The sequence below is a fragment of the Topomyia yanbarensis genome, chromosome 2 (genome assembly GCF_030247195.1).
Source record: "Topomyia yanbarensis strain Yona2022 chromosome 2, ASM3024719v1, whole genome shotgun sequence".
In the NCBI taxonomy this organism is placed as follows: Eukaryota; Metazoa; Arthropoda; class Insecta; order Diptera; family Culicidae; genus Topomyia; species Topomyia yanbarensis.
The window spans coordinates 373189773-373199659 of record NC_080671.1 but is presented as its reverse complement, the minus strand read 5'-3'; the positions used below and the strand labels follow the sequence as shown (position 1 = coordinate 373199659).

The 9887-nt window shown below is 44.8% G+C and overlaps 1 protein-coding gene across 1 annotated transcript; it reads right to left on the bottom strand.

Annotated features, from left to right (window-relative positions):
• Positions 1-724: 724 nt before the first annotated feature.
• LOC131680761 (uncharacterized) lies at positions 725-6745 on the bottom strand. Its single transcript, XM_058961472.1, has one exon. The coding sequence runs from the start codon at positions 6743-6745 to the stop codon at positions 725-727; it is 6021 nt and encodes a 2006-aa protein (XP_058817455.1).
• Between the last annotated feature and the right edge of the window lie 3142 nt (positions 6746-9887).

Sequence of the window (9887 nt, the reverse complement as noted above, 5' to 3'; positions counted from 1 at the left end):
TTGCGATGCTGACCTGTATCCGAAAGTTGTTCGAGAAAATGATCTTGTTTCGCCTCGATAATTGGGTTGAAGCAAATGGCTTACTGTCAGATACACAATTTGGTTTCCGCAAAGGCAAAGGGACGAACGATTGTCTTGCGTTGCTCTCAACAGAAATTCAAATGGCTTATGCTAGCAAAGAGCAGATGGCATCAGTTTTCCTAGATATAAAGGGGGCTTTTGATTCAGTTTCTATCAAAATTCTTTCTGAGAAGCTGCACCAGCATGATCTTTCACCGACTGTTCGGATCCGAAGAAACAACGTATTTTTCGTAGCAGACGATAATCTCGTGCAGCTCAAACTGCAAATTATTTTTATTTACTAATTTCCCTTCTATATGAATTCACAAAGTACTTACAATTAATAGTTTTTCTTCTCCTCGTGCTTTAGACGGATTCCTCTCTCGCTATTCTTCGCAAGTATTCTGCCTATTTTAAATTTGCATTTTTGTTATTTTTATCTTTAATTATTCATTCTTTTTTTTCTTACTTACAGGTACTACACAAGAACGCAAACTGCAAGTGATAGACTTTTTTTTTTCACCCTTTTCGCCGATTTTACCAGAAAAAATATAATTTTATTTTAGAATTAAACAACCCTTCACCAAAATGCTAATACTGTTTTGTTTTTGTTTACATCTATAATTGTCATTAGCGCAGTTGGCATTATAGACTTGGTACGTTGCTAGACCGACAGTACTCCCGCATCTGCTTTCGTCGGGAACAAATCCCCAGCCCGTAACTTCGTCACCGGATCTTGAACAGGTGCGAATTTACCATCACTTACTTCCATCACTGCTAAATTAGCAACCCCACGCCTGAACACTCCATTGCCAGTTCTAACCATCGCCTGTCGGATTACTCCATCGGATCCGGTTATAGGTTCTTCGACGATTCCACGAGTCCAATTCTTCCTATTTTTCCCGTCCACGATGAACACTAAGTCGCCTTTATTCAGAGGTCTGCAGTTCCGATGCCATTTTGTCCGTTGGTTTATGCTAGGAAGATACTCCTTCTGCCATCTTTCCCACATCTTGTCAGCCAGATACTGTGAACGCGCATACATGTCGCGTAATGCTTCAGCCATGTTAGTCGGTCCACTTACTGGCATGTCGGAAGATTTTACTGTTCCCCGGAGGAAGTGATTTGGAGTTAGTGCTTCAGTATCCGCCGACTCTTGTGGTATGTAGGTCAATGGACGTGAGTTTATCATGTCTTCAGCCTCTGCTAACGTTGTCAGTAGGATTTCATCTGTCAGTTTCCTACCATCGTCTAAAACCATCATTGCTGCTTTAACTGACCGCACCATCCTCTCCCATATTCCACCCATGTGTGGTGTTCCTGGCGGGTTGAAGTGCCACCGGATTGTTGGGCTTGTCACTTGCTGCGCACATGCTAGATCTATCTCCTTCTTCGCCTTCATCATTTCGTTACACGCCCCTTTGAAATTTGTGCCGTTGTCCGAGAAAAACTCTTCTGGTGCCCCGCGTTGGCAGATGAATCTACGGATCGCCATGAGGCACGCTTGAGTGCTCAAACCATGTACGACTTCTAAATGGACAGCACGAATCGCCAAGCAGGTGAACAGTGCGATCCACCGCTTCTCTTTGCGTCGGCCTACCGTGACTCCAATTGGACCAAGGTAATCCACCCCAACTGAACTAAACGGACGCAGGTTTGGAGTAACTCGCTGAACAGGAAGAGAGGCCATTTGAGGTATTGCTGGATGACATCTATTTACTCTGCACCACATGCACTCTTTCATCACTTGCTTTATCGTTATCCGCAACTTGGGAATATAAAACCGCTGCCGCAGTTCATTGAATACGGTCTCGCGATTTGCATGACCAAATTTTTCATGGAAATGGTGGATCAGCTTCTTGGTTATTTCGTGAGTTTTTGGTAGAATTATTGGGAATTTCATGTCGAATGAAGCGAATTCTGACTTTTTCAAGCGGCCGTTCATCCGTATCACACCATCGGTGTCTAAAACTGGAGAAAGTTTAAAAATCTCACTCGATTTTTCAAGCTCAATCGAAGATTGTCCGAGTTTACAATTTCGGTTTTTTAGCAAAATTTTTACTTCGTCTGGAAAAGCTTCTGCTTGAACTTGTCTCCAAAGCACTGTCTCCGCTTTCTGCAGTTCCTCTTGCGTAAGCGGCATTGGAATAGATTTGTATCCACCTTTTAGTAGTTTCAGCTGGCCTATAGTAGCAACTAAAGTGTATATCGGAAGTCCTACTCGCTTGCGCCGGCAATTTTCGATAAATCGCCCTACAGTTGCTGTCGTACGAAGCAATTTAAGCCAGCGGGAAACGTTTTGTACGTTCATCAAACGCTCTGGAACGTTAACGTCGTGGAAAAGAGAAAACGCTCTCATCTCCTCCTTTGTACCCGGAGCTGGTAGCACCTGCCTCGGCCAGTCCTGCTCGAGTTGGTACATAAGTTCTGACCCTTGAAACCATGGTCCCTCCGATTGTAGCGGCGGTCCTTTGCCCCACTTAGTAAGCACGTCAGCGATGTTGAATTTCGTCTTGACCCATCGCCAGTCGGATACGCTCGTCAACTCCACTATTTCCCCAATCCTAAACGCCGTAAACTGCTTATAGTTGTTTTGCTCAGAACGGATCCAGCTAAGTACCGTTGAAGAATCGGTCCAAAGAAATCTTCGCTGAATGGGGAAAGAATGACTCGACTGAATACTGTGCATCGCTCTGGCTCCGAGCACTGCCGCCATAAGCTCGAGACGTGGAATCGATTGACGCTTTAATGGCGCCACTTTCGAACGTGACATCACCAAAGAACACTGAACTTTGCCGTTTTTAATTGTCCTAAAGTAGGCAACGCAACCGTAGGCAAACTCACTAGCGTCCGTAAATATATGAAGCTCTATTTGCCCATCAGCTGAGACACAGTTAAAATAGCAACGCGGGATGCGAATAGCATTGACTTCCGGTAGCAAACTGGTCCACCGTTTCCATTTAGCAAAACTACTGTCATCAATTTCATCGTCCCATTGGCAACCTGTGCGCCACAAATCCTGAACTAGCATCCGGCCATGAATGGTAAATGGGGCGAGCAGACCCTGCGGGTCAAAGAATCCCATTACACAGCTCAACACAAGTCGTTTTGTAGGTCTCGTAGCTCCCTGCAGATAGGGCCGCAAGTTTTCCCGATGCTCGGTGGAAAATGAAAATACATCAGAGACTGGATCCCAAATTATACCAAGCACCCGTTCGGTTTCATTCGTTTTATCTCGGTGAAAATGGACAGTTCTTTTGGTTGCCGACTTCCCCAACCCTTCGAGGACTTCGTTTGAATTAGAGACCCAGTTTCTTATTTCGAAACCCGCCCTCGAATGGATCTCCCTTACCTCGCTTGCACGTCGAATTGCTTCTTGTACTGAATCGGCGCTGTCGAAATAATCGTCCACGTAATGGTTTTCGACTATAGCCGCGGCTGCTTCTGGGAACTTATCTGCATACTCACTCGCGTTAAGGTTCTTCACATATTGCGCTGAGCATGGTGAACTCGTTGAACCGAAGGTAGCCACATCCATGACGTAGATATCTGGAGGGTTGAGAGGGTTGGTTCTAAACAGAAAACGCTGGGCTTGCTTGTCCTCATCTCTTATACGGATTTGATGGTACATTTCGCGGATGTCTGCTCCGAAAGCGATCCGACGTTCTCTGAAGCGGTTGATTACAGTCGTGAGCGGTACCAGCATATCTGGCCCTGTGAGGAGTTGCGAATTGAGGGAAACGCCCTTCACTGTTGCCGCTGCATCCCATACAAGACGGACTTTTTCTGGCTTTCTCGGATGAAGAACTACGTTTAAAGGAAGGTACCAGACTTTAGGATTGTCGGTTCCAGACAACTCATCTTCAGAGGCTAGGTGAGCATAGCCTTTTATCTGATATTCTTGAACCTGCTTGCACACATTTTCATACAACTTCGGCGACTTCGCAAGTTTTTGTTCCAGATGCTTCAGCCTTCGCATGGCCATCGGATAACTGTCCGGAAACTGCGGATCATCACATTTCCATAACAGCCCGGTTTCAAAATGTTCACCGACTCGCTTGGTAGTACGTTCCAGGATGTCCCGTGCTCTGCGATCTTCCTTAGACTCCTGCAGCACTGTCACGTTGCTCTCCTCAACAGCGTAGTAGGTCTTCAGCAAGCTATGCAGATCTTCATTGGTCACTCTTTCGTGGAAACCGACAAGGGGTTCGACAGGGAGAGTGTCTACTTTAGGTCCGTACACAGTCCAACCAAGTTTGGATCGGACGGCGATTGGTTCTCCCGGTCTACCCATTCTAGATTCTATCGGTGCGAATGTGTCAATATTGTTCAGACCGATGAGTATGCCTGGGCGTTGCATCTCATATGAGTAGATTGGAAGCTTTTTCAGGAACTTGTATTGTGCTGACAACTCTGCTGCCTTTAGTTCCTGGTGCGGGAGCGTAAGTTCATCTACTGTTCGCACCATTTGCAGTTTAATTTTGTTCCCCGATCCTCGCGCAGAAATCCAGAGATTCATCCGCATCGAATTGCTTTCTACACGAGTGACATCTGCTGTCCATTTGATGGTAAGTGGTTCGTGGACACCAGCGACGTCCAAACGGTCGGCCAGAGACTTCTCGAGTAGAGTGACGGAGGCTCCTTCGTCTAGAAAAGCAATTGTGTTCACCGCCTTGTTTCCATTGTACAGCGTCACTGGTAGCATACGAAACATGATTCGCTCGTTTGTTCTTATATGTGCATTGATTGCAACCGACTCTACTCCATTATGCAACAAATAATGGTGACGTTCTCGACAGTTCCCGACTCGACATCGAAGATTGAACTTGCATTGGGCAGTTCCGTGATCGTTTAGGCACACCTTGCATAACTTGTACCGTTCGACGATCTTGATTCGATCAGCCAGTCTCATTTTTTCAAAATCCTGGCAGAATCGTAAACGATGATCGGTTCGATGGCAGACTTTGCACTGCTTCCTTTTCTGTTCAGTTATTTGGATCGCTTTAGTTTGTTCTTCCTGCCCGCCGTGGTGATTCAGCGTTCCTTTCTCCCTGGCTCGGTTTCTGCTGGATGCTTCATTCGACAACGGTTTGTAGACTGCACTTCCCACTCCAGCATTTGCTTCACACGCTTCGGATACGATCATTGACACGAAATCCGTAAACGTTCTCAACGTCACCACACTTTTGCGTTTCTTATAGCGAACCCACTCCCGCTTGTCGCGCGCTGGAAGTTTGTCAACCAGCTCTTGAATCAGCAGTGGATTCATCAAATGTTGGTCAAGTTCGGCAGCCTCAAGATGGTCACACAGTTGTTCCACTGCATTCCCGAATGGGATGAAACTTGCCAATTTGTCGGCTTTCGGAGATTCTAGCCCTCTTACTTTCTCCAGGTAGCACTGTAGCAGTTGTTCAGGTCGCCCATACAGTTGACGTAGCTTTTCAATTGCTTTTGGGACTGATCTGGGTAACAGCAGTTGACCGCGTACGCTGTCCAAGGCAGGACCCTTCACACTTTCTTGCAACCTCACCAGATTTTCGATGTCCGTGAAGCCACAAGCCTGATTTGACGCTTGATATGTCCCTATAAACAACGGCCATTCTTCCGGGCGTCCGGAGAAAATTGGCAATTTCTTCGTAATGCCTTGCCTTGCCGCCATCTGCATCCTCGTCGGTCCAGCTTTCCGTTGCCCCAGCCCGTGAACGCTAGTTTTGCTTTCCACCTTTCGCCTTTGCTTCCTATCTCCCGGTATTACGGCTTTCTGTGCAACGCTTTGTGACAAAATCTCAGGCGCTTCCGAATCACAGTCGGAATCCCAGTCAGACGAACCTTCTTCATCGCTATATTCCTCTTCTATCTCGCTTTCATCGCATGACCGGTCGGTTTCTTGTTCATGACGCTTTTCTCCTTTCTTTAGGTGGTGTTCGTCCTGTTTTTCACATGCCCCTTTGGCTCCAACATTTGGATTGGGCAGCGGTGTATGTACTACGGGTGCAGATTGTACTAATTCACCCGAGAAGCCTTCTTCCGGGTCTTTCATGACCAGCTCGTTGATATGCTGAGCTTCATTTTTCGCTGGGTCGGAAAAAATTAAGCCGTCCAACCTCTGTTGTATGTGTCCCATTCGTGCCTCGTAAGAATCGCGAATCTGTTGTATTCGATCCACATGAGCCATCTTTTTCTTCAAATCTTCCTCATACATTTCTTCTTCTTGTTTAGCCTGCTTCTCTCTTAACACTTCTTCCATTTTCGATCGCTTCTCCTTAAGGGTTCGGTCCATCTCCATCCGCTTTTCCGCCAGGATTCGCTCGATCTCCATCTCTGCCTCTTTTGCCTTTTGCTCCTGTGCTAACGCTTTTAGTTTGCGTTCTAGAACTGAACTGGTTTGACGATCGGACTTCACGCTAGACCTATCCGAACCATCATCCGTTGCAAGCGTCTTCTTACTTCTCTTTTTCGCGGACTCCGCTTCCCGCTTTTTGCGATAATCATCGGCCTGCAGCTGGCAAGCATCCGCTTGACAGTACCAATTCTTTTTGGCATATTTATCCACTGATTCCAAGCCCACGCAACGACCGTGGAACCATACATCGCAGGAATCACAGCAGATCATTCCCTCGGCAACAACCGACGTCTGATGACACACCCCGCACGGTGTTAGAGTGAAATTCGCGGCTCCGTCCATATTTGAGGTTATATCCGTTATTAATTTTTGAGTTTGTTCGGATCCGAAGAAACAACGTATTTTTCGTAGCAGACGATAATCTCGTGCAGCTCAAACTGCAAATTATTTTTATTTACTAATTTCCCTTCTATATGAATTCACAAAGTACTTACAATTAATAGTTTTTCTTCTCCTCGTGCTTTAGACGGATTCCTCTCTCGCTATTCTTCGCAAGTATTCTGCCTATTTTAAATTTGCATTTTTGTTATTTTTATCTTTAATTATTCATTCTTTTTTTTCTTACTTACAGGTACTACACAAGAACGCAAACTGCAAGTGATAGACTTTTTTTTTTTCACCCTTTTCGCCGATTTTACCAGAAAAAATATAATTTTATTTTAGAATTAAACAACCCTTCACCAAAATGCTAATACTGTTTTGTTTTTGTTTACATCTATAATTGTCATTAGCGCAGTTGGCATTATAGACTTGGTACGTTGCTAGACCGACAGTACTCCCGCATCTGCTTTCGTCGGGAACACCGACTCTAAACAACTTTTTGCTAAACTTGCTGTCTGAAAAACATATGCATTTTTCGCATGGTGATTGACGAATGTCTTGTCAATTCCTGCACGCTAAGGCAGCTTGCAGATGACGGTGTGGTCTCTATTACAGGTCCCAAAGCCGTCGATCTGCTAGGACCATTACAAGATACCTTGGACAATTTGTCTGCTTGGGCCCTCCAGCTAGGTATCGAGTTCTCCACGGAGAAAATTGAGCTAGTCGTATTTTCAAGGAAGCGTGAACCAGCGCAACTACAGCTTCAATTAATGGGTCAAACTATTGCTCAGGTTTCAACTTTCAAATATCTCGGAGTCTGGTTCGACTCTAAAGGAACCTGGGGATGTCACATTAGGTATCTGGAACAGAAGTGCCAGCAAAGGATCAACTTTCTCCGCACAATAACCGGAACATGGTGGGGTGCCCACCCAGGAGACCTGATCAGGCTGTATCAAACAACGATATTGTCGGTGATGGAGTACGGGAGTTTTTGTTTTCGCTCCGCTGCGAACATACATTTTATCAAATTAGAGCGAATCCAATATTGTTGGTTGCGTATTGTTTTGGGCTGCATGCTCTCGACCCATACGAAGAGTTTGGAAGTGCTGGCGGGCGTCCTTCCTCTGGAAAATCGATTTTGGGAACTCTCATATCGATTGCTCATCTGATGCGATATCTTGAACCTGTTAGTAATGGCAATCCCAACCGTGTCAATCTCCCCACGTTTTTGATTCAACTGTATTCTTCGACACATCCATGAAAGACGAGATTCGTGGAATGCCGGATCACATACGTCCGCAAGTGATCCCAAGCATCTTTCATAGTAAATTTCGAGAAGTCGACTACAACAATATGTTTTACACCGACGGGTTAAGCCTCGACGGCTCCACTGGCTTCGGTATATTATCAAAACCACACCGCCTCATTCAAACTGTATGATCCTGCTTCAGTTTACGTCGCAGAACTTGCTGCTATTCAGTATACCCTTGGGATCATTGATACTTTGCCCACTGATAATTATTTTATTGTCTCGGATATCCTCAGCTCAATCGAGGCTCTCCGTTCAATGAAACTTAGAAAGCACATTCCATATTTCTCTGTGTGTAAGATTGTACATGATTGCCTTAGTTTGGGTTCCCTCGCATTGTTCCATTCCAGGTAATGAAGAAGCGGACTCTTTAGCTAAGGCGGGCGCTTTAGAAGGTGACATATATGAAAGACCAATTAGCTTCAGCGAATTTTTCAGTATCACTCATCAGAAAACCCTCGAAAGTTGGCAAACCGCATGGAGGTATGGTGAACTGGGAAGGTGGCTACATTCGGTAATCCCTAAGGTATCGACAAAACCTTGGTTCAAGGGGATGGATGTGGGTCGGGATTTCATTCGCGTGATGTCTCGGCTCATGTCCAATCACTACATGCTGGACGCTCATCTCTGACGTATTGGGCTCGTGGATAGCGCTATCTACACCTGTGGCAACGGTTATCACAATATCGAACATATTGTCTGGGCATGCACCGAGTACTGTTCTGCAAAATTTTAAGTATTGGATTCCCTTCGGGCCCGAGGATGATCACCCAATGTCCCGGTTCGCGATGTACTGGCACGCCGCGATTTCCCCTATATGTCCCTCGCATACACCTTCTTAAAAAGCGTCAATATTCAGATTCAAATGTCTCTATTATTTTTCTTATCATTCTCAGAAGTGCCCTCTTCCGCCTTTACCGTACCCCAACGATGATTTGATGCGACTCCAAGACGACACAACACATCTCTATCGAATGACCCATTAAACACGAGACCTACAGCACAACATTACACGCGCAACGCGGTTTGTTGCCGATCCGCATCTGAGCCCTCCTTCCAAATCGTCTGGAGGAATCCCTGTCGTCTCGAGGAAGACCGCCCGGCGTCCCAATACATGATGCATTTGTCCGAATCTGTAATCCTTGCCGTTGATTCTCGATGCCTGAAACTGTAAGTTAATATCTTTCAGCCTTGTTCACACTCTCTCCCGTGTCTCTGATACATATGTAGGACTTCACCCCCCCCCCCCCTTATTCCTCCTTGAATATCTTCACAAAACTTATGTGCCCCCTGTCTTCTAGTTTTAATTGATCAATATATAATCTCGTTAAGAAATGCCCAACAGTGCTACTATTTAAAAATAGCACTAATTAATCCCCCATAGTCTTTAAAAAATCCATCAAGTTGTTTCTAGTTTAAATTAATAATTAATTGCTCCAATAATCTCCATTTTAAAAATCCGAAAGTGCATTACTATACAAAAAGACACACAAAATGACCTCCCTCTAATCTTACAAATATTATATTATCCCCTCTTGTATATGTATAAGTTAGTTGTAAAATTTCTTTATTTTCATTGTATAAAAACAAAATAATATTTAAATGTGTAACTCCCTATTTAAAAAAAAATCAAAATGCAAAGCAAAGAAAAAATGACACCTTTAAGTTAACGCTAACGTGCCTTATCAAATAAACAAATTGAATAAAAAAACCGATTTAATCCAACCATCAGTGAGATATGACATTTCATACCCATATCACTGTTGTATTATTCATTAGTTTGCCGAACACGCG

What these genes read in the sequence shown, in the direction of transcription:
- LOC131680761 (XM_058961472.1), bottom strand. Translation starts at nt 6,745, where the DNA reads ATGGACGGAGCCGCGAATTTCACTCTAACACCGTGCGGGGTGTGTCAT.